Source organism: Salmo trutta, chromosome 12 (assembly GCF_901001165.1).
Source record: "Salmo trutta chromosome 12, fSalTru1.1, whole genome shotgun sequence".
Taxonomy (NCBI): domain Eukaryota; kingdom Metazoa; phylum Chordata; class Actinopteri; order Salmoniformes; family Salmonidae; genus Salmo; species Salmo trutta.
Window position 1 is genome coordinate 2,870,685 of NC_042968.1, and position 25,833 is coordinate 2,896,517.

Here is a 25,833-nt window from a genome sequence, read left to right on the forward strand (position 1 = left end):
ATATCATGCCACCTTTCCAACAAGACAGTTAGTCAAATATCTGCCCTGCTAGAGCTGCCCCAGTTAACTGTAAGTGCTGTTATTTTGAAGTGGAAACATCTAGGAGCAACAATGGCTCAGCCGCGAAGTGGTACACAACATGAGCTCACAAAATGGGACCGCCGAGTGCTGAAGCACGTAAACATGATCTGTCCACGGTTGCAACACTCACTACAGAGTTCCAGACTGCCTCTGGAAGCAACGTCAGCACAATAACTGTTTGTTGGGAGCTTTATGAACATGAAATGGGTTTTCATGGCCGAGCAGCCACACAAAAGCCTAAGATCACCATGGGCAATGCCAAGCGTCAGCTGGAGTAGTGAAAAGCTTGACGCCATTGGACTCTGGAGCAATGAATCACGCTTCAACATCTGGCAGTCCGATGGACGAATCTGGGTTTGACGGATGCCAGGAGAATGCTACCTGTCCCAATGCATAGTGCCAACTGTAAAGTTTGATGGAGACGGAATGATGGTCTGGGGCTGTTTTTCATGGTTCGGGCTAGGCCCCTTAGTTCCAGTGAAGGGAAATCTTAACGCTATAGCATGCAATGACATTCTAAACGATTCTGTGCTTCCAACTTTGTGGCAACAGTTTGGAGAAGGCCCTTTCCTGTTTCAGCTTGACAATGCCTCCGTGGAAGAACTTGACTGGCCTGCACAGAGCCCTGACCTCAACACCATTTTAACACCTTTGGGATGAATTGGGACGCTGACTGCAAGCCAGGCCTAATCGGACAACATCAGTGCCGACCTCACTAAAGCTCTTGTGGCTGAATGGAAGCAAGTCCCCACAGCAATGTTCCAAAATCTAGTGGAAAGACTTCCCAGAAGAGTGCAGGCTGTTTATGCAGAAAAGGGGGGACATGATTTTGGAATGAGATGTTCGACAAGCAGGTGTCCACATACTTGTGGTCATATGGTGTATAAGAATAATTTAAGCTTTGATTTAATTATTTTTTTTTTTAAACGAATGTTGTACAATGAACGGTGTTACCAGTAGCAACTGCTAAATCGCTCGCCTAAGAATGAAAATAAATAAAAAGCCAAAAGAATGGAAAATAGAATAGCTCTAAATGCCCAACTATACAGTGATGTTGAGGAAATTATGTTGTCAAAATGTTCGATTTTTCCCCTCAGTTGGGTCTTAATATTTTTTCCTAATGGGAGCAACACTACAAAGTTTGAGTGGGTTTTCTTTTTGGTTCAACAATTAACGTCTGTGGAGTGGGGTGAATGCTAACTGACTCAAGATCCTTTCTTCACCCTCTCCAAAAAAGACATGACGCAGAAATGTTTTTTTTTCGGGACCTCACGGTGTGATAGCTCCGATGATTGATTATTGATAGATTAAAGCTTTTGTTATTCCCTTGGATGTATAGAGAAGGGTCCCCAGAGGGATTTCAGCACACAGATGGAAGGGCAAACCTCATGGTTAGATTACTAAATCCTTGGAAACTCCAGTTTCCCGTATGAAACAAAATTAATTACATAACTGACATACTATACATAATGATTGAGTCCCAAATGGCACCTTTTCCTTTTATAGTGCACTACCTTTGACCAGCGCATTATGGGCCCTGGTCAAAAGTAGTGCACTATAAAGGGAATAGGGTGCCTTTTGGGTTGAAAATAATACATGGGTGATAAAGTACTTTTAAGCACCATCGCGCAAAACACAAGGTCAACCCATAACACACACATTATGGGAATAGTGGGTGGGTAGACATGGTTCTCAGCCATCCAAAACTCCAAGACAGGTGCTTATTTCTATCCAATCTTAGCACACTTCCAACCTATCCACTTTGTTTCTCACTTCCATATTAATAACCATAGACATTTCAGGAAAAAACACCGGTGGCAGGAATAGATCGAGGCACTTAAAGGTGAACAAAAATGAAAAGATGGAAAAGAGGAGGAATCGTGGTAGTGATGAGGATGGGAGGGCCCATGTTTTTTTAATGTACTGTATAATAACCTTGGCATAACCCTGGACAACACCCTGTCGTTCTCTGCAAACATCAAAGCAGTGACTCGCTCATGCAGGTTCATGTTCTACAACATCCGTAGAGTACGACCCTACCTCACACAGGAAGCGGCACAGGTCCAAATCTAGGCACTTGTCATCTCCCGTCTGGACTACTGCAACTCACTGTTGGCTGGGCTCCCCGCTTGTGCCATCAAACCCCTGCAACTTATCCAGAATGCTGTGGCCTGGTCAACCTTCCCAAGTTCTCCCATGCCACCCCGCTCCTACGCACACTCCACTGGCTTCCAGTCGAAGCTTGCATCGACTACAAGACCATGGTATTTGCCTACAGAACAACAAGAGGAACTGCCCCTCCCTACCTTCAGGCTATGCTCAAACCCTACACCCCAATCCGAGCACTACATTCTGCCACTTCTGGTTTCTTGGCCCTCCCGCTCAGCCGTCCAAGCTCTTCTCTGTCCTGGCACCCCAATGGTGGAACCAGCTTCCCCCTTAAGCTAGGGCAGCAGAGTCCCTGCCCATCTTCCGAAAACATCTAAAACCCTACCACTTCAAAGAGTATCTTAATTAGTGCATTCATCTTAAGATAGCTAGGTGGGACAACCTAGAAGGGGGGGGGGGGTGCTGTGGGATTATTTAAGTTGCTCTGTACAAGGGCATCTGCTAAATGATTAAAATGTCAAATGTTTACTCTGCATAAAAATTACTACTGCCACCAGACAGTGACTTGACTTGTATCAATTCACTCTGTTTGGGATGTGTGCCACATAAACAGTGTCCCCATTGGAAATACCCAACATCACTTCAAAGTGTTTTACAAGATTGTCTTCCAGAGAGTTAAGTTCTGTTAGCTGGTTACGCCTTCAATACAGGCAATCGTCACAGTCTAGTTTAAGATACATGTGGGACTGTCATACAATTGGTTTTATCAATCACAAAACCAAAATAACACCCTCTTTCTCATTGTTCCCATGGTATTTATTACATCAGTGATGCCATTAGATCGAGATTGATGATTCTGCTTCATTTTGAGATCAGTGTGATTGTTGGTTCTACCTCCGGATACCCGTTTGAGTTGTATCTGCTTCGGAATAGCAACATGGGTTGTTAATTCATCCCCCTTTGCCTCATAAAAAGCTATTGAGAATTTCCAGGGTTGTGTTCATTAGGGCACACTAAGCAAAACCTTTAGGAGAGGAAAGCGAAAATTGATGTTTTTCATTGGACAGGTACAACCAGCTAGTACCTCCCTGTTTCACTCTGCTTCAGAGCGTTTTCTTCGATTTCGTGCATACTGAACACAACCCAGTGTCCAGTCTCTAAAGCTTAGATAGGGCAGTATTGAGCCACATGTTAATATACTATATGAAGCGGCACGCCATTTACTCCTCTATTAGAATGACAGACCTGCCTTTCTCCTCTCAGTCCCTGGATGTAGAAGAAACATGTCTTGAACACTGCCATCCTCCAATTTTCAATTTACCCTTAATACCCTTAAAAGCCAATCCTCTTACTGCACTGTTGGGCCCCTCACATATGGACACATACTGTATAACTATCACCATAGAACAGGAGGGGCCATCATAGAACAACACAGATGTAATCAACTAAGAATAACCATAATATTGCCTAACTTTTCTAGCACTGGACCACAGGTGGCTGGTGGCCCCTTAATTAGGGAGGATGGGCTCATATAATGGCTGGAACGAAATAGAATCAAACACGTGTTTGATACTATTCCATTCCAGCCATTATTACTACCCATCCGCCTCTCACCGGCCTCCTGTGCAATGAATGGTAAATTATTGAAAAGTGCCTTATCTTCATTTAACTTCATGAGATTCGATGTCTAATTCGACTCGAGTTCAATGGATGTGGAAAAGTGGTGACCTGTGCTACGCGGCCTCAGCATGAAGAGAGCCAGTGTTGTGACATGGATGACGGATGGTGGCCATGTTTGTTTTTGTGTTCGGGCCTGCTCCACTCTGATCCCAAGCATGGTTTCATGGGGTTCCCAGGCTTTTGCCCTCCAGGAATCTGCTCCAATGTCTCCCTAAGGATATATGCTTTAATTTTAGTGGAAAGGAATTTTCTTTTGACTGGGTTTGTGTGTGTGAATGAGTAGGGTGAGGTTAAGTATGTGTCAGGCACTGCTCACGTGACTGTATTTTTGTGTATTTTCAATGTACAAAATGTGTACATTTGTACATGTTTATTTTCTATGTAATATGTGTGGGTGTTTTTGAGTCTAAAAGGTTTACAGTATGTCTGCCCCTTCATTTGACAATCCAGACCACAGTATGGTTTAGTTACCCCCTTGGACTCATCTCCCTAACCACTATGTCTGGGAGCCAATCCCCCATGGCAAAGAGAAGTCATGACCCCCAGGAATGGAGCTCTCACCTTGGGGAGAGGACCTCTATTGCTCCCCTCTAACCTCCCTCCTTCACAGCAGAAGCCCAAACTCTCAGACAAACATATACAGACCAACCCCAGGACTGCCAAAAGATCCAAACGTCCACATACATGCAGCCTTTGTCCTGCCTACTGCTAAAGTATTAGAAATTTGTATGAGAAAATAATAGGAATAAATGAAAACTGAAACAAATAAAATACCCAAGTGGGCTGCACTATGTGAACTGTGTGGCCTTGTTCTTCCATGGAGTTGTCTGAACCACTGGCTTACGGTCAGAAGAATGACCCCTTAAGCCAAAAGATACATGGGGACCTGGGGAATAAGTGATGAAGGACAAAGGGAGGAAGTCTTTCCAGGCTAAAAACACAGGTGTCGCCGCTCGTCTGTTTTGCCTGTTGTCAGTCCTATAGTCAGTTGCGCATCATATTTTCTTTTACACGCAACACTTGCTAGCTACCAATCTGCTTTGAGACCACTCCAATACATCGTTCACCATTTTAAGTGCTGTGTACATTCATCCTCACATTACAATTACACCGAGATCCCACTGGATGGGATGGTCGCAAATCACAAAGTCAAAAGAGACGAGAAAAAGGATGTCCCTTCAATTATACGTATTATTGTTATTATTTAATCGTGACCCCCAAATCTTAGTACCAGTAACCACCATTTTGACCAGAATGGAGTTAGCTGCTTGCGGTATAACCAACCTAGCACATTATTATTATTAGAGGATAAAAGTGACAATGCATTGCGTTAGCACCATTGGAATACGTACCAATTTATCAATGTGTTAGGAAACATAGATGATACTTGACAGGGGACGTTTGCTTCTAAATATATAAACGGCTTCCTAATTGCAGTACTTTTTGTATATATATATATATATATATATATATATATATATATATATATATATACAGTACCAGTCAAAAGTTTGGACACACCTACTCATTCAAGGGTTTTTCTTTATTTTGACTATTTTCTACATTGTAGAATAATAGCGAAGACATCAAAACCATGAAATAACAAATGTGGAATCATGTAACCAAAATATATTTTAGATTCTTAAAAGTAGCCACCCTTTGCCTTGATGACAGCTTTGCAGACTCGTGGCATTCTCTCAACCAGCTTCATGAGGTAGTCACCTGGAATGCATTTTAATTAACAGGTGTGCCTTGTTAAAAGTTAATTTGTGGAATTTCTTTCCTTCTTAATGCGTTTGAGCCCATCAGTTGTGTTGTGACAAACACTGTATATAGTGTTTTTCTGTTGCTTTGGCACAGGGTACTGCCGAAACAATCACTCTATTCTTCAAATTATTGAAGACAAATTAATAGTAAAAGGTGAACTTGGGGCATGGGTACTCTCCCACGTATTTGTACTGGGAAGTGTTGTGCTCTCGCTCTGTGAAATTCCGTCTGGGAGTGAGTCCTCGGAAATGCCACATGGTAGAGGCACTTGGGAAGAGAGTGTTCCCAAAGCAGCCGATGTGGCCACAGTCTCCTGAGCAGAAGTCCCCATTGTGTCACCTCAACATCCTACTCCCAACTCCTGCATGGGCCTACACCAGCAGCAAAGCATCTGCTGCAATAATGTTGGCAGTTATGGATTTTTGGGAAGTACTCATTGTGTCTTTACATTCAATACTTGAAGAAGTAAAGCTACTACCAACTAGTATAAGCACCACCAGAGTAAGAGACAGAGTGGGAGAGGAGGCTCCACAGAAAACCACTCCCCTCTGCTGGGCTCAAGGAGTCATTACACCAAATAGCAAAAACTCACAGAGCGATGCAACACAACATGGAACAAATAGAATCAACATAGTTGGGTTCTGTGGTTGCCATGGCACCATAAGGTCGGCTAGGCAGAGAGCTCCTGTATATTTTGTAAATAGTTGTCATTAATTGCTTTAATAGCATTTTTCCCTACAAACTTTGGGTTTTATGAATGAACTATTAGCTTATTATTATAGTCTGAATCCAGCATGTTTTAAAGGCTGAAATTGGCGGTTGTTTTTTGGCTAGCTAGAAAACTAATGTTAGCTTGCTAGTATGCAATGTTTTGTATTGATTTGATTATGCCTAATTTCCAGATGTTGAGGATTGAGAGAAGCCAGAATACAGAGGTGTAAAGAGATGACAGATGACCATGACTGGCTAATCCTGAATTACTATTGTGTGTTGTGGTGTACTTTCTGGCGCCTTGTGACTGCCAAGTGGGTGCTGCATTTTGGTATTATTGAAGAGTAGTTGGCTAGCTAGTCCAGTGGCTATTAGGGAACTAACTTCATCTGATTGAGTCCGACTACCAAACCACATACGGCGGATTGCGAGACACCGTGATGACAACGTGCTGCATGCTGCTTGCCTGCTGCTTCCTCTCCTCTTTGACCACCCCTTCCCTCCGCTGACCACCTCAATCATGCCATGAACTTTCTCATTATGTTAATTTTGTTTTTGTTGTTGCTTTACAACGCTTTGAGATTCCGTTATGTAATGAAGAGCGATATAAAATTATTATTATTAGAGTATGTGTGTGTGTGGAAGAGCACAGTGAGAAAGAGGGGGATAGACAAAGAGAGACATGGAGCACAGTTCTGGAGAGATGTGGTCAAAAGGGGATGGAGAGGTGGTCTAAAGGGGAAAGGGAGTCATGTCACAGTGGTCTGTCTGTCTAAGTGTCTGTAGTCCACTTCTGAAGATGGGGTCAGGTGTCTTGGTGGAGTTTTGAAGAAGTTTGTCAACTAAAAGTCTATTTTCCTTCCGATGGGTTGTGTGGCTGCTATATCAAAACGGCAATCCGACACCCACAATCTTACCCTCTGACCCTTAACCTCTAGAGTTCAACGGTGAGGAAAACAGTGCCAACATTGTTTGTTGTTTCCCTTTCACCTATGACTCCTGGGGGCCAGGGGTCATTAATAGTTGACCTTGGTGACCGGTCTTTCGCGGCCACCCCCTTCCACTAGCTGGTTGACCGAACGCTTGCGGTTGCGCTTGAGTTTGGACAGGTCCTTGTCGAAGACCTCGCCGGAGCGCAACGCCGACACCAGGTCGTCAAACTCGCCCCCCACCTCGTCCGTGGCGCCACCCTTCTTGGCCCGCCGTTCACGCTCTCGCTGCTCCTTCAGCTATAGGGGAGAGATATAAGGGGGGGGAGAGAGACACATAGTTATAGACAGACAGAACATTGAACAGAAGTGCAGATAGAAGTGCTGATAGGAAAACAAAACAGAGAAACAGACAGCCATATGTCACACACAGACCAATAAAACACAGACAAAACCAGATGTGCCATCTTAAAAACATGCTCCGGGACTTTGGTGACTAAGAAAGGATTTTTAAACCTCCCACTTGGGCTAGATGTTTCAATGTGTAGTTCATACATGTATAATCCATGAGCATACTTACTGTCTTACTTCAATTAGCCACAAAATCCTTAGTTTGAAAGCGACTGTTTTCTTAAAGCTGTGCCATGCCATTTTCCCTATATTTCCCTCCACATGAGCCAGCCCCCTAGCCATTTGAGTTCTAGCCAATGAGCTTCGGTCCCTTGCATATGAGTGACAGCTAGCAAGAGCCCGCCCATGGTTATCCAATGAGGTTGCAGGGCGGGCCCAATGGCTCAGTGGACACCGCAAAGAAAGAGCATGAGAGAGAGCAATGAGGTGGTGCACATATCTGCACATATGTGACGTAGATCACCATTTTCAGGAAACACTTTTTTTAAATGTATTTTTTATTTAACCTTTATTTAACTAGTGCTACTTTCAGAACAACTGGCTAAAGAGTATATAAAAGTATATAAAATAATATCTTTAACAAATGCAGAACAGAGTACAGACTTTAAGGTTACTACAGATTACTACATAAACATCACTACATAAACATGATGTGGTTTTACTCAGGCTGCAAGGTTGTTCTGTGTCTATAAGCATGAGTGCAGGGGGATGGATGTCTGGAGGTCTGTCTTGTTCCCAGACTTTTCCAGTTCTCCAAGCAACATTCCCATGACTGTTGTCATGAATATTCTCCAGGTCCTTCCTTTTGTGTGTGTGTGTCTCACTATAGCCTAAATGCATGCTCTCCTCATAATGCTACATTTGCAAGTCCTGCCTGGTGTCTCTCTGTGTGTCTCTCTCTCTCTCTCTCTCTCTCTCTCTCTCTCTCTCTCTCTCTCTCTCTGTGTGTGTGTCTCTCTCTCTGTGTGTGTGTCTCTCTCTCTCTGTGTGTGTCTCTCTCTCTGTGTGTGTCTCTCTCTCTGTGTGTGTCTCTCTCTCTGTGTGTGACTCACTCACTCACCATGGCCTCCATGCGTGCTCTCCTTTCCTCCTCCTGCTTGCGGCGCTGCATGTTCTCCAGGTCCTGCCTGGCTTCGTCAAACGACACCAGGAATGTGTCGAAGATCCCAAAGAACTCATCCGGCTGCATGCGATCCTGCTCCTCCCCAAAGTGCTTCAGCGACTTGGTGAACTGCACAAGGAGAGAGAGGGAGGGAAATGTAAATGTTGGCAGCATCTGAATCACCAGTGTGCAGTGTGTTTTTTCCTCTATACACCTGTTAGTACTACATGTGTGTGAGTTTAACCTTTCTGGGAAGGGGGTTCCGCTACCTGGCCTACAGCCAGTGAAATTGCAGGGCGCCAAATTCAAACAACAGAAATCTCATAATTAAAATTCCTCAAACATACAAGTATTATACGCCATTTTAAAGATAAACTTCTCTGGATATCATAAGGTGAATGCACCAATTTGTAAGTCGCTCTGGATAAGAGCGTCTGCTAAATGACTTAAATGTAAATGTAAATGTAATTAGAAAGGAAAGGGAACGGAGCTCGCACTCACGGCCACGCGCGTGACTAAACTAAAGGCTTTCACCTGGGCCATCTGCTTAGTGTGCTCTTATTCGCTCCCCTTTCACAATAGAAGCCTAAAACAACTTCTAAAGACCATTGACATCTAGTGGAAGCCTTAGGAAGTGCAATCTGACCCCACAGACACTGGATATTCGATAGGCATTACACATCTCAAAAGTAAGCCCAAATGAAGTTTGAAATGGTAATAATTAGCATACATAACATAATTAGCAATGGTAGTTGGTATTGGCCAATTCTTAAGAGCTGGATCGTTTGGAAATAAATGGTATTGATACACCTCTACCATGGACCGTGGAATTTCCCTGAGGCAAACAATTGTAGGAAGTAAATTTGTAAAAAAAAGAAATTCCTCTAAACCTCAATAGAGGGATTTATAGCCAGCCTGATTCCTCTACACATAATGTCTCATGGACAGACTAGGTAAACATAAATGGTACCATAGATCTGTCATGACGGGATGCGTGAGATAATGAGCAGCAATAGTTTTGGTGCTCTGGACAAATCACGATTTTGCACTTGTTAGCATCTTTCAGATTTCGGAATGGGGAAGAGACATTTGGCCCATATACTTGCTCGTAACGTTCCAGTCCCAATCCTCGTTCTATCTCTTAACACAAGATTAACCGAGATTACTCTACACCTAGACAAGAGTGCTTTATAGCAAGCCTGCTTCCTCTAAACCTAGCACGACTTGGTAATTGGGAGGCCTCAAGCAGGGGCCAGTCTGAGGCCCCTTACCACACACACACACATTCCCACACATGCAGTCTCCATTATTAATAGCTGCTGCTAATTAGCACCCAACAAAACTCAGCGGAATGTGTCCTCTGTGGTAGTAAAAATCTGTGTTGGACAGGGGGTGTGCACACCACCCCCTGTCCAACACAGATTTTATGATGGGTAGAAGAGACAGGAGAGGAGGAGAAAGAGGAGGTGAGGGCAGGGAGTGCAATAAAAGACTGTGAAATGGTCTCTGCAAGTGGAGTTTTGGGTCACAACTTATTTAGGTAGTCCCATATAGATCTACAGACAGTTTGTTGATAGTTTGACAGTCTGTTGATAGGCAACTGCTTGGTAAAGTTAATTCATGTAAGGGTTAGGTTTAGAATAAGGGTTTGGTAAGTGTTAGGGTTAGGATAAGGCTTAACCTATGGTTAGCGGATAGTTAGTTGAAATGCTGTTGAAAGTTTTTGAACATCTACAAACCATGTACTTGGGACTATCAAAATAAAGTGTTAGAGGTTTGTAGCTGGCTACATCCCAATACTGTAAGTATCCTCCTTCCTCATTTCCGTTCCTTAATGACCGTGGATAGATGGAAAGGCTACATGGGCATCCACCATATCATTACACCCTGTATCATTACCATTTCAATTTTACCACTGCAACTATATTAATTTCACGATGGTTAAGGGTATTCAGATTGGTCGTCATGAAGGAAACAAGACAAGAAGAAATCACTTTAAAACAATTTGGACACTTGTGGGAACATAGGACATGTTGTGCTACTGATGAGAGTCATGGGACTCCTCATATAGTACAGTGGTCACCAATCCTGGTCCTGGAGCGCAACATGGTGTGAAAAATTTTGTTCCAGCCCAGCAGTAAAACGCTTGACTCAATCGATCAACTACTCTTGAAATCTCTTGAAAAGATGCAAGACACTAATAATGAAATCAATCAAGTTTGAATAGCTGCTGTGTACATTCCCCACACAAGCCAACACTGTGACGGCTCTCAAGGCACTATACTGGACTTTGTGCAAACTGGAAACCGCATAACTTTATTGTAGCTGGAGACTTAATAAACGAAATCTGAGGAAAACACTCCCGAAATTCTAACAACACATCTCCTTTGCTACTCGCTGCATGAAAATTCTTGACCATTGCTACTTTCCCTTCTGGGACGGCTACAAGGCCCTCCCCCACCCCTTTGGGAAATCTGACCACACCTCCATCCTGCTCCTCTCTGCCTATAGGCAGAAACTTAAACAGGAAGCACCCGTGGTAAGGACTGTTCAACGTTGGTCTGACCAATAGGAATTTATGCTTAAAGATTGTTTTGATCACGCGGACTGGGAAATGTTCTGGGCCGCCTCTGGGAATAATATCGATGTATACACTGACTCGGTGACTGGGTTCAACAGGAAGTGCCTAGAGGATGTTGTTCCACTGTGACGATTAGAACTTTTCCAAGCCAGAAACAGTGGATAGATGGCAGCATTCACGCAAAACCACGACATTTAACCACAGCAAGGTGACTGTACACACCCATGTTCCCAAACTAGTGCTGACCCCATTAGTCGACTGGTCGATAGGCTGTTGGTCGACCAACAATATTTTAGTCAAGCATTTGCAACAACAACAAAAAAGTTTTTACAGCACGTCTTGGTTGATGCCTGTCTCAGAGGACTAATCCATTGTGGAGGCAGTGGGGATAGCACACCAGTGTCACTAGTAGTACATTTACCATTAATTCCCATAATTTCTCATCTACAATGTTTGCTTGATTACTGCAATTTCTGTTAATGCATTCAATATATTATTATTACAGTCTTTTACAGTTCTCATTGTCGGAGTGGAAATGTTGTTTGCAGAGAGCACAACCTAGGCTTGTGGGAAACAGGTTTTGGTTTATTTCATTCCATTTACGAGTTATCAATTTATTAATTGTGTTTTGTTTGGAGCGCTCCTGTCAATGTTGAGTAAGGACACGCACCTGATTACGCACAGAAGTAGGCCTAGGCTTCCTGGCCTGGGTGCATATGTAGGCGTATAACTGTGCCCATTTGGGGATTTGATAGTATTTCTGATTGTCTTAACTCACCACCGCTAATGAGCTGTGGAGCTTCTCAAAGTAATTTTTTGTTCACCTCAAACAGCAAGTAAACAAAGAAAGTTTTTACATCCATTGAAAAAAATCTTTCCAGCTCTCTCCATTTTGATAATCACTCCGCGGGGGAAAAAAAAGATCATGTGGAAACGTCACGATATAGGCCTACATGATTACTTCTTATCCCTTGCGCAAATAGCCTACAGCTATGTCTGTCCGGAGCTCACTGGTTCAGGAAACTCTGAGGGTACAGAATATTTTATACAATGTTGCAAGTTTGTTAGTGCAAGTTCCAGGCTGGGCCAAGTTGATAGTTGATACAATGTTTCAAGTAGCCAATGTGATTTATTTTTATCAGGATATTTTCTACCTGCAGGCTGAAATGTTTTATTTGTAGGCTATTTTTACATGGTTGGCAATGGTAATAGAAGTTATTTTTAGATTTGTATAATATTCATCGAGATTTAGAATTCTTATTAATCACATGACAATGATTTTTACTTATTATAAAGTAAATGGAACTGTTCCACAAAAATGTGCATATGAAAATCATAACTTGCATGCAGATCGGTAGAAATAGTAAGATAAAGTGGTACTCAGGTGCCTACCCAGGTGGTGAATGTAGGCAACAACCCCTCCGCCACGCTGATCCTCAAGACGGGGGCCCCACAGGGGTGCTTGCTCAGCACGCTCCTTTAGTCCCTGTTCACCCATGACTGCGTGGCCATACATGTCTCCAACTCAATCATCAAGTTTGCTGATGACAAAAGTAGGCCTGATTAACAACAAGACGAGACAGCCTACAGGGAGGAAGTAAGTGCCTTGGCGGAGTGATGCCAGGAAAATAACCTCTTCTTCAAAGTCAACAAAACAAAGGATCTGATCATGGACTAAAGGAGACAGCAGAGAGCACGCCCCCATCCACGGGGGGGGGGGGGGGGTCAAAAGCTGCAGGTTCACTGAGCACCTGAAATGGTCCCTTTACAGTGTGGTGAAGAAGGCGCAACTGCGGCTTGGCCCCTAAGATCCTCAAAAACGTTTACAGGTGCAACCTTGCGAGCATCTAGTCAAGCTGTATCACCACCTGGTATGGCAAATGCACAGTATTTAGCCGCAGGGCTCCACCTGAGCCATGGCCTGTTCACCCCACTGCCAAATAGAAGGCGGAGACGCCTGTTCACCCCACTGCCAACTAGAAGGCGGAGACAGTACAGATGCAGCAAAGCTGGGACCGAGAGACTGATAAACAGCTTATATCCCCAGGCTATCAAACTATTAAACAGCCATCACTATACGACTTCCTTCTAGTACCCTGCTCTCTGCCCAGTACCTTACTTTGACCCTCAGTCACTGTCATTAGCCAGCTACCACCGGGTACTCTACACTGGTGGTAGCCATATTTTTTATTTTTTTATTTAACTAGGCAAGTCAGTTAAGAACACATTCTTATTTACAATGAAGGCCTAGGAACAGTGGGTTACCTGCCTCGTTCAGGGGCAGAACGACAGATTTTTACCTTGTCAGCTCGGGGATTCGATTTAGCAACCTTTCGTTTACTAGCCCAACGCTCTAAGGGATAAGTAATCATGTAGGCCTATTTCATAGTCATTGAACACTGATAACTTTAAAGGGATACTTCAGGATTTTGGCAATGAGGCCGTTTATCTACATCCCGAGAGTACAGACATTAACACAGATGGGGCTCTGTGATGGCAACGAGTGCCCTTCTCTCTCTTTTTCTCTCTCTCCGTCTGTCTCTTTCTCCCTCCCTCTTTCCATCTTTTACATGCACACATACACACACACCACATCAATCCTCATGGCCATGTGACTCACCGACACACATACATAATCGAAAAACACTGCAAAACATAGCAACTGCCTTCCCACTCAAACATTCTCATACGCATTCCACTACAACCCTTTGTCCCCTACTGAGTTCAAAAAGCCTTTCTCTCATTCCCTTAGAAGGAGGTTACAGAGGAGACCAACTGCATTTCAACAGGAATAAATCTGATAAACAGAGAGAAAATAATTCAACATCGGGGTTCCCCGGCCTGTTTAAGTCAAATCAAATCAAATTGTATTTGTCACATACACGTGTTTAGCAGATGCTATTGCGGGTGTAGCGAAATGCTTGTGTTTCTAGCGCCAACAGTGCAGTAATATCTAACAATACACACAATCTAATGTAAAGGAATGGATTAAAAAATATATAAATATTAGTCATCACACAGGGTTGGAAAGATGCACAAAGGTTCCTCTCTTCTCTCTCTTACCCACCACCAACTCCTCTCTCTCTCATACTGGTTTGGCAAGAGTATTCTGAATGGGATTGGAGCCATTAATGTTCGTGGTTGAGAGGTGACACTACCTTGTCCTTGTCCTACTTCAAAATATTATGATTAGGGCCAGGGTGATGGTAAGGGTTCAGAGGTTAACAGTTTCTACCTTGTCCTTGGCCTCGTTCAGAAGGTCTTCTAGCTCAGAGAAGCTGAAGCTGGCCACTGTGATAAAGTCCCCCACCACGGGGACAAACTTGTCCCATCGGTCCGTCGTCCTGCTCTGCTGGTAATGCAGCTCCTGAAGGGGGAGAGAGGGATGTTATCATTTCACTTTCTTTTTCACTCACTTTTTCTGTTGTTAGTCTTTGTAACATACGCTCTTGTATGCACAGAAAATGTCTTAATTATTTATTTTAAGTGAGGGAGGAATTACATAGGAATGTGTGTAGTGTGTGTGCGTAGTCAGTAAAGACAGAGACAGTCGCCAGATGCGCGTCACAAGCACACACATATAGACACACACAGACAGACACACAAACACAAATGATTGACAACTCACCGTCTCTATAGCCTTCAGTCCACTCTTAATGTTGTGCACCTCTTTCTCTAGCTCAGCCAGACTGGTTTAGAAAAGGAAGATGTTCAGATGTCAGTTATTATTTCATCCTATCCCACTATGGGTTAAGTATATTGGGGTAATAAGGCATAATCTAATTCTAGATCTGTGGCTAAGAGCAACCTCTCCCTTGAGCTCCCCTAGAGCAGCGCCCTACTTCAAATAGCTTTTGAATGGTACCTCAGTAAAGTGGAGTAGGATAAAGTTGCGTCTAGACACTGATCTAAGGTCAGTTTTGTGCGCGGCCTAATGGTTAAGGTTAGGATTCAGTATGAGGTAAACTGATCCTAGATCTGTGTCAAGCAGGCGGTGCGTACTTACTTGACTTTGGCTGCCTCAGGTATGCTGAGCAGGTCCTGCTGGATGTGGAGGATGTCAGGGTAGTTCTTCTCAAAGATCATGATTAGGTAGTGCAACATGGTGATGTTCCTGTTTCAATACACATTAGAATGGATAGTGAGAGAACACATGTAATTGAGAGAACACACATGTAATTGAAATCACTCTCTCTCACACAGAAAAACACACACTTTCTCTAACACACTTTCTCTCACCCTTACAAACACCCTCTCACACTCATACATTTGATCTGCAAATCTCTGCCCACAACCCCTCCCCGTTAGTTAACCCCTCGTGTGCCCGCTCTGACCTGTCTATGCTGGACTTGGTGTCAGCGATCTTGTTGAGGGATGACACCTTGAAGCCGTAGGCGTTGCCTCGCTGACCTTTGTTCATGAAGTTGCCGAAGGCCAGGACCACCTCCAGGGTCTGAGTCAACCTCTTACTGCGGACCACCTCCTTAGAGGCACTCAATATGGCTGAGAGAGAGGGGGGTTGAGGGAGAGCTATATGTGATAGCTATAACATATTAGACTACATTTAACAATGCTAGACATGAAGTCCATAGTAGATGACGGTTCAACTCAAGCGAGCAAGAGAGAGGGAGAGAGAGAGGGTGGGGGGAACAATTGCAATGCATCGTGATAGCTTTCACAGACTGCATTCAACAACGAAAGACATCCTTAGTAGCTAAGGTTTGAACCTCAAACTCTGCTGAGAGAGGGAGAGAGAACAATTGCAATCTTTTGTAATAGCTATAACATGGTGAAGATCTCAAATGCATACTCCTTGCATCCTCTCTCATCTTCTCCTTCTCAAAACCCATTAGATAAGAAAGCCAGAAGTCCCTCCCCTCTGACCACTTCCCCTCTGATGACCTCCTCTAATGGGTTATGAGAAGGAGACGAGGTGAGAGGACACAAGGAGTATGCAATTGAGATCTTCCCATAGACTACATCCATGACATCTTAGCTGAGGGATCAACCTCAAACTTCAGCGAGAGAGGACAATTAACAACGTGTCATGATAGCTAATACATAGACTACAATCATTATGCAAGATGTCCATAGTAGCTAAAGGGTTCATCCTCACATGCAAAGGAAGGAGAGAGAGTGTTTCTTTGACTTAAAAGGAACAAAACCACAATACAGATCTACGGAGTACTAGTAGAACAAAAGCCATCCCCATCCTAATCTATCTCTCCCTGGAGTGAGAGTTGGCATCACAGAACAGGCCGCATCTCTTCAGAGATCTCTTTCTTCACTTTAAAAGATCAATCTGCAGCACAAACAACAAGGCTGTTATCCCGCCCGCCACTGTTTGGGTAAATAGCTGAGAGATGGGGCTGAAGAAATGCAAGGACAGACCATCCATGAGACCCCCCCCCCCCACCACCAAAAAAAACCTAAGACAGAATGCAATTAATACAGTAACATGAGTGGAGTTCAGGAGGGTGCAGATTTGTTCCAGATAGAAATGTCTCCTCCAGAGCAGAGATGACCTATCTGACAGAGGAGGATGTATATTCTACATGATTTATTTATATCTGAATGTTCGGTTGCATTGAACCCCATACACGACACAGGTCAGGTGGAGCCAATGTGGTTGTGGGGATACTTGAAATGAGACACAACATCATCCCCTGCATAAGGACTTCATAACACATTCATAAACCAGACATAATACATCCATAAGAAGTACATAAGCAGTTCATAGATGCTTCATAGACATCAACAATCTGACCCCTTGTGTTTCCTTTACTCCTATCTACTTCCGACAATGACAATTGTGAAGGGAGCAAAATCAGGTTTAGTGAAAAGGTAGAGAAGAACCTTTTCACACTGTCAGAGCCACCTACTGTACTGCAAAGAGTGATATTTATTTTAAAAAGCCATTGTCAAAATACACCAAATACTTCCAGACACAGTATTAAGCAGACATTCTGTGAAATATAGACATAGTCAATAGTTACATGACTGAATCATGCTTGTCTGCCTCGTTCCATTCCAGAACCCACAAACTGTCCTCATCCTGCATGGACGTCATGGAGAGGGTTTGAAATAAATTCCACTGAGCGTGTATAAAGGCTGCTTTTTTCCTCCATCAAAAGTTGTCTCTGAGGTTATGATAGGATTACTTGTCTTATATCTTATTCAAATGTTATTAAAGTGTGCATGTCTTAATGTCATAAGCCTGAGTAGAAACCTCTAAGGTAACTTCTAAAACAAGCGCAAGCACACACATACAAGTTCACATTCTCACACACGCACGCACAGTCAAATCACAGACACACACACATTCTCACGCACACTCTCTCACACAAATGCACGAGCACACATATACACATCTGTGTACTGCATGCCTTTTGCTGGAAGCCTTTACCCATGTAGCACTTAGAAGGGAACAGCAGTGTTTATGAGAACGCCTCTCCCCTCTCAAAAATTGCCAGCTTTCCAAAACAGCATCCCTGGTAACTTCACTCTTTATTTCAACTGGTCCAAACACACACATGGGCATGCACACATAAGTTCACGTGCACGTGTGCACACACACACACGACTCACACATACCGTACACACACATACGCTCACAAACATACGTACGCGCACAAACACAAAAAGCTCAGAGAAATGCTTTGCTAGATGTCTAATTAACAGACTTATTGACAATTCCTCTCCTCCTACTAGATCTTTCTCTTCAGTGTGGTTTCACCACAGATAACTAGGGCCTTTTTATTTATAATAGTCTGATGACTACTCTCCTCACATTTCCTCTGCTATTTTAGTTAATCTATAGGAGCCTTTTCAAGAACATTCAATGTACCCAAATGAAAAAAAGTGAATCCGAATGAAGATATGCTCTTTGGCAGAGGCTTTTGTCTATAGCAACTTATCAGTGAGTGCATACATTTTCGTATGGGTGGCCCCAGAGGGAATCAAATCCATTACCCTAGGGCCATAGACTTACTAACTGAGCCACACAGGACCACAGGGCCCGAGTGTCTTTGACTAGCTACTCAATCGTACCTTCGACCTTGGGCTTGGTTTCCGCCAGGCGCTCTGCAAACTTCTTCTTGAAGTACAGGGCCTGAAGTCTCTGCTGGTAGTGGTCAATTCTAGAGGTGGGATTAAAGAGGGGATGAAAGGGACGGGATAGAGAGAAAAAACACAAAACAAAAAATATCCTTGCAACATTTACCTGGAGCTAATGCTGCAGATAGCAATACTGGGTGATTTGAAAAGTCATAGTCAATCGATCAATAATATAATAATGCTTTTAGCAAAAATGTTTATCTTTAATTTACAATCTGTAGAAACTATGAGAATAGAAAGTTCATAACTTTTGTGAAGCATCACAGCACAGTTGAAAAATAGATGGCAAATAGAAATCCAATATGGATGGTGTTGAGGGATAGATGGGAGGGGTTGAATGGAGCTAAAGGGTGGGACTAATAACAAGATAACAATTGTAAAATATACTGTCTGTAAAATGTATTTACTGTAGGTTCAGAACTTTTGTGAAATAGCACAGTTAAAAATATATGGCAAATAGAATCTCATTGGAAATGGGGTGTTAGCAAAATGTTGAAGCTCACCTGCTCATCTCGAAGAGGAAGCGGTCAGCACGGGCCATGCGCTCCAGCTCGTGTTTGTGCTCTTCCAGGAGGTCAATGTCACTCTTTTCAGGGACAAACTTCAGCAGCTACACAAGCACAAACCCAGGAGGAACTCAAATCAAAACCCAAGTTTTCTTATAATGCATCTAAGAAATGTAAATGTAGTTAGCAATACACGATTGATTACTTGAATTTGCATCCCTGCATTCATATCATCATTTGTGTAATTTTACTGGTTAGAATAGTTCTGGTTCATCCCCAAATACATATGTTATTTTTCTGTAGGCCGCAGCTTTTGTGTCTGAAAATGACAGATTGAGCTAATGGGAGTAATCCTTATAGACGGATGATGGTCAATTGAGATGATTGCCCATCAAAAAACGCACAATATGTCTGCTTTTGTGCTGTAATCACTTTTGTATAAAACAAGTTGACGTAAGTTTAACTTTTGACTGACAAAAATTAACAATTGATTAATGTATATATGATTTTATCCATGTTCCTGCATCTGTGTGGCCGTAGCTTAATCTACAGTTATGTACAGTACCAGTCAAAAGTTTGGACACAACTACTCATTCAATGATTTTTCTTTATTTTTTACTATTTTTTACATTGTAGAATAATAGTGAAGACATCAAAACTACTAAATAACACATATGGAATCATGTTGTAACCATAAAGGTGTTAAACAAATCAAAATAATATATTATATTTTAGATTCTTCAAAGTAGCCACCCTTTGCCTTGATGACAGCTTTGCACACTCTTGGCATTCTCTCAACCAGTTTCACGAGGAATGGTTTTCCAACAGTCTTGAAGGAGTTCCCACATATGCTGAGAACTTGTTGGCTGCTTTTCTTCACGCTGCAGTCCAACTCATCCAAAATCATCTCAATTGGGTTGATGTTGGGTGATAGTGGAGGCCAGGTCATCTGATGCAGCACTCCATCCCTCTCCTTCTTTATCAAATAACTCTTACACAGCCTGAAGGTGTGTTTTGGGTCATTGTCCTGTTGAAAAACAAATGATAGTCCCACTAAGCCCAAACTAGATGGGATGGCGTATCGCTGCAGAATGCTGTGGTAGCCATGCTGGTTAAGTGTGCCTTAATTCTAAATAAATCAGTGACAGTGTCACCAGCAAAGCATCCCCACACCATCACACCTTCTCCTCCATGCTTCATGGTGGGAACCACACATGCAGAGATCATCCGTTCACCTACTCCGCGTCTCACAAAGACATGGCGGTTGGAACCAAAAATCTCAAATTTGGACTCATCAGACTAAAGGACAAATTTCCGCCGGGCTAATGTCCATTGCTCGTGTTTCTTGGCCCAAGCAAGTCTCTTTTTCTTATTGGTGTCCGTTAGTAGTGGCTTCTTTGCAGCAATTCAACCATGAATGCCTGATTCACTCAGTCTCCTCTGAACAGTTGATGTTGAGATGTGTCTGTTACTTGAACTCTGTGAAGCATTTTTTTGGGCTGCAATTTCTGAGGCTGGTAACTCTAATGAACATATCCTCTGCAGCAGAGGTAACTCTGGCTCTTCCTTTCCTGTGGCAGTCCTCACGACAGCCAGTTTCATCATAGAGCTTGATGGTTTTTGCGACTGCACTTGAAGAAACTTTCAAAATTCTTTCCGGATTGACTGAGAATTTGTCTTAAAGTAACGATGGACTGTCGTTTCTCTTTGCTTATTTGAGCTGTTCTTGCCATAATATGGACTTGGTCTTTTACCAAATAGGGCTATTGTCACGTCCTGACAATAGAGTGCTCTTATTTTCTATGGTAGAGTAGGTCAGGGTGTGACTGGGGGGTTTTATCTAGTTTATTTTTTCTATGTTGCGTTTGAGTTTCTTTTTTCTATGTTTGGGTTGTTGTATGATTCCCAAAGAGAGACAGCTGGTCATCGTTGTCTCTAATTGGGGATCATATTTAAGTAGTTGTTTTTCCCACTTGGTTTTGTGGGAGATTATTTTGAGTTAGTGCATGTTGCACCTCTGTCGTCACAGTTTGTTGTTTGTTTGTAGTTTATTGTTTGTTTGGCTAAGTTTCACAACATAATAAAGATGTGGAACGATACTCACGCTGCGCCTTGGTCTCCTCCTTAAAACGGACGTGACAGAATCTCCCACCACCAGAGAACCAAGCAGCGTGGCCAGGAGGAATGGACATGGGAGGACATCCTGGACAGCAAAGGATCCTGGACGTGGGAGGAGATCCAGGCCGGATGGGATCGCCTCCCATGGGAACAGGTGGAAGCAGCGAGGGAGGAACGGCGACGAGACTGGGAGTCACGGCAATGACGGAAGTCCGAGAGGAAGCTTTGGGTTGGCGGAGTCAGGATTTAGACCTGAGCCAACTCCCCGTGCTTACTTTTGGGAGCGTGTGACCAGTCAGGCACCGGGTTATGCGGTGATGCGCACTGTATCTCCAGTGCGCATTCATAGCCCGGTGCGCTCTGTGCCTTGGTTACTACATGATGTGTTATTTCATAGTTTTGAAGTCTTCGCTATTATTCTACAATGTAGAAAATAGTAAAAATAAAGAAAAACCCTGGAATGAGTAGGTGTGTCCAAACTTTTGACTGGTACTGTATACAGGTAAATATCTTAAGTCTGATATTTTGAGTTACACTTCAGTAGATGCCAAAACGATTCTCCACCCTTCTTTTGCACACGTCCAGTAAAGGATTTAAAAGCATAGGATGGGTATGAGCATTGGTTGGAAGGAGTTTCCACCCGTGTTAAATCTATGACAGGGAGTGTGCATGTGCACACTTCGGATAAGAGGGGAGAATCGGGATGTAGCCAGAAAGTGGCTTAATTCTCATGTGGTCTACTTTATTGTTGTGTCCCTAAGCAAAGCATTAACCTGATTTTCTTTGTCAATGTCTATGCACGCCGCAAGACTCACTTTGCATAAAAGTCTGCCCGGCAAAAGGAATTATTTATCTCTTTCCTCTGTGACTATAGGTTTTTTCTTTAAACAGGCACCAAATATTGAGTTGATTTGATATTTAAAGAATAAACAAACCATGGATTACAGTTTCTCCTGGTCACTGGTCTACTTGGGTGATGAACCATTTAACATTAAATTGTAAAATGCTGAACTACCCCTTTAACAATAATAATAATAATTTATTAAACTTATTTTCATAATAGAAATGTCATTGTGCTTCATAACCAAAAACGAACAAACAAACAAGCAATATATCATGACAGGTCAGGTCAACCAATAGGGGCCAATTCTTTGAATGCTGAATCTTCTGGAGAGGGTCAGTAAATGATGGTGATGGAGTCTACTGATGATCTGGTAGAGCAGGGGTCGGCAACAGGCGGCCCGAGGGCCAATACCTTCCGCCAGTGTTTTTTTTTGGGGGGGGGGGTCGTTTTTTTGGTAAAAAAAAAAGACTTGAATCACCAGGAATTCATCTAAAAATGAATTTAATTTAGGAAATTGATTCCCAAGTATTCACACAAATAACAAAAGAGACGTGCTCGTGTCTCAATGTAATCAAGATATGAAAGGATTGTTTTTAATGAATTTTTTATTGAGAATAAATTACCTGCTCCAGCATGTCCTTGGCTAGCTCTTCCCGCTCATCCATCTCTAGAATGGCCCTCTTGATCTCCTCATTGCTCATTTTTAACCTGCGAGGACAGACCAACAGACCGCAAGAGATTTAGTTAGCAATGATGATACAAACTGCAGGGAGGCAAGAGGGATACAGTATCTACACTATATGTGACTTAACTGCCTCAGCTCGCTTGTCTTCTGTTTACTGTGTTTTAATTCAATTTAGAATGTAATTTGTACCCACAGTTTAGCTTGTACAATGCCTTGTTGAAGAACAGTAAAACAAACTCTCTCTCTTAACAAGGCAACAGTAAACATGTCATCCCCCATGAATGATGCAGCTCCCAACTTGGGCCAATGAGTGTACTTTTGTAAATGCCGGATCTCTATGTCAAAATGTATTAATGGAAAGGTGGATACCTAGTGAGTTGTACAACTGAAATCCTTCAACTGAAATGTGTCTTCCGCATTTATCCCTACTCCTCTGAATCAGAGAGGTGCGGGGGGCTTCCTTAATCGACATCCACGTCTTCGGCTCCCAGTGGGTTAACTGCCTTGCAGAATGACAGATTTTTACCTTGTCAGCTTTGGGATTCGATCCAGCAACCTTTCAGTTACTGGCCCAATCAATGTGGGTTCATATTGAAAAGTCAATATAGCTTATCCCCACTAGGAAATGTGTTACACAATGCAAACTGTTGGGTTCTGAGAATATGAAAATATACTTATTCATGTCACTGATGGAGTGCTAAGGCTTAGAGGGTCTACACCAGAAGTCAAGGGTTATAGGAGGAAAGTATATAATGTGTGCAACTAAGCTTGTAATGTGTTGAGTGCAGGGAAGCGATTATATGTGATAGGCATTGATAAGGGGAGACGGGTGGAGATCTTAGAAACTAACAATGTCACTGAGGGAGAGAGGGTGATGTATAACTTTACATTATGTCAGGATATGTTATTGTTAGCCATCAGGGATACTCTGGGAGGAGAAGAGACACAGTATGGAATCAATAACCATGACAGCCTTGAGTTGGGGAGGAGTTAGCACTTTGGGGTAGAGGTCTGGTTAGATGAAGTGAGGAAGAACAGATATCACTAAGGTTCTGTCTAGCAACAGAGATGCATTGGCTGTTCAGTTGTGGAGGAGAAGACTCAGCCTAGGAGAAAGGGTTAAATATCAGTGCTTGTGTGAAATGTTTTTTTTTGTCTGTATCGACCCTTTGGGAAGAATTAAACTTGGTTAAGCTTCTCAAGTGTCCGTGAGTTATTTTCTCCAAATTAGAGCCTAACAAAACAAAGCATTTCACATTAAATAGCCTGGCAAAATGAGTTCGCTATCCACAGTAAATTGGTTTTGCTCAAATACTAGCATATCAACTAGTTTATAACATAATCAAAAGATTGACGAATGAAAAACTAACAGTACAAGCAACACAATCACTCCAATGTACTGTAGTACTGTAGGGTAACTTCCATACATTGTACTGCTGTACCAGACCATACTCGACCTCGGGAGTATGGCCAACTGCTGTCAGCAGCAGAGTTGATCAATGCCCACTGCATTGGGTTTGGATCGATGACACTCTCTGGCAGTACACAGTACACAACAAAGCCCTACTGACTACAGACTGACCTCATTTGGAACTGGTTGGGCCTGTGTATGTACCCACTAGTTTTTAGCCATTGGCAGTGGCGGCATCCTAAATGGGACCCTTAGGCCTATAGAGCTCTGGTAAAAAGTAATGCACAACATAGGGAATAGGGTGCCATTTGGGACGTAGGCAATGACAGAGACCTGAGCTCCAGGGCATGTGGGGGCTCTAAAATCCTGTCTATTAATCTGTGAAGTGGGACAAGACTCTCAATCATCTCTCTTTGGGCACTAAAGCATACAAAAGGCCATATTGTGAATTAGCTCCCTTGAAGTGACAAAAATTGATCCCAGTCAAGATGTTATGTGACTGGACATCCCCCGAGGAGAAGTTATACTGTTTGTCTAGTTTTAGACATTTGTCATTTCAGTCATGTTTATAACTGTGATTCCACAATTACTTCGACAAATCAGCAAAAAGGAATGTCATGTTTTTCAAATCACACATCCTAGGCTCCAGTTTAAAAATCCCTGCTTTTCTAAATGACTACTACGCCATATAATTGCATTTCCTGAACAGATGTCCTCCTCCTTGAGGAGTCCATTAAAAATACACTGACCAGGTAAAAGCTACAGTATGATCCCATATTGATGTCACCTGTTAAATCAGTGTAGATGGAGGGAAGAAGATAGGCTAAAGAATGATTTTAATCCTTGAGACAATTGAGACATGGATGTGTGCCATTCAGAGGGTGAATGGGCAAGACAAAATATTTAAGTGCCTTTGAAAGTGTTATGGTAATAGGTGCCAGGCACACCAGTTTGAGTGTGTCAAGAACTGCAATGCTGCTGGGTGTTTCACGTGCAACAGTTTCCCATGTGTATCAAGAATGGTCCACCACCCAAAGGACATCCAGCCAATTTGCCACAACTGTGGGAAGCATCTGAGTCAACATGGGCCAGCATCTCTGTGGAACGCTTGACCCTCGGAGGTCTCGTCCCTCCACCTCCTTGCTACCATGGCACCACAGAGGCGTCAATTGAGTTATCGTGTACTTACTTTGCAGTATAGTTCAGGGTACCTCCATAATTTCTAACATAATATATTGCAAAGATAGATGCCAAAAAGGCCATATAATGCCATCTTTATGGTTACAAGGGTTGAGAATTATAATGCGATTAGCCTGGATCCTATATCTGTTTGTGTTGTATAGCTAACTCCTATAACGATCATAGTAGTTGGCTACACAGCACAAATAGATCTGAGACTGGACTATAATGTGATGTGCGTAACAAAACAACACTGAGTCCTATATGTGGTGGCTGTTGTGAAGTGGTAACGCTCTAGGCACATACATATATTGTTCCCTACCAGACCGAGTTTCAATCCCAGAGTCCACCTTCTAACTATTCCTTCCACCTCTTTGTACCCCCCTCTAATTCTGTATGTGTCTAAATGTACTGAGTCCTGATGTCCCAGGGTTACATCAAAAGACTTGTGCATACTTAGAGAGCAGGATGACGCAGTTCTGAGCGCGACGACCGTCGATTACCGACAGCTCCTTCACCTTGCGAGTGCTCAGGTACAGGTCATCCATCGAGCCTGTTTCTTTCTTCACAGAGAGAGAAGAAAGGGAGGAGAGAAGAAACGAG

General features: G+C 42.9%; 1 protein-coding gene across 5 annotated transcripts in view; it reads right to left on the reverse strand.

Annotated features, from left to right (window-relative positions):
- Positions 1 to 5,661: 5,661 nt before the first annotated feature.
- daam2 (dishevelled associated activator of morphogenesis 2) overlaps positions 5,662 to 25,833 on the reverse strand; it is a 240,386-nt gene continuing 220,214 nt past the window's right edge. For all 5 annotated transcript variants that reach the window (XM_029766848.1, XM_029766845.1, XM_029766846.1 and 2 more), the window contains 10 exons: positions 25,687 to 25,793; positions 22,579 to 22,663; positions 18,991 to 19,097; positions 18,422 to 18,510; positions 15,706 to 15,874; positions 15,378 to 15,485; positions 15,000 to 15,060; positions 14,607 to 14,738; positions 8,749 to 8,919; positions 5,662 to 7,577 (listed from right to left, as the gene is read on the reverse strand). In XM_029766848.1, the coding sequence (XP_029622708.1) occupies positions 7,365 to 7,577; positions 8,749 to 8,919; positions 14,607 to 14,738; positions 15,000 to 15,060; positions 15,378 to 15,485; positions 15,706 to 15,874; positions 18,422 to 18,510; positions 18,991 to 19,097; positions 22,579 to 22,663; positions 25,687 to 25,793 (1,242 nt within the window). In that variant the 3' untranslated portion in view covers positions 5,662 to 7,364. The remainder of the gene's footprint in view (positions 7,578 to 8,748; positions 8,920 to 14,606; positions 14,739 to 14,999; positions 15,061 to 15,377; positions 15,486 to 15,705; positions 15,875 to 18,421; positions 18,511 to 18,990; positions 19,098 to 22,578; positions 22,664 to 25,686; positions 25,794 to 25,833) is intronic.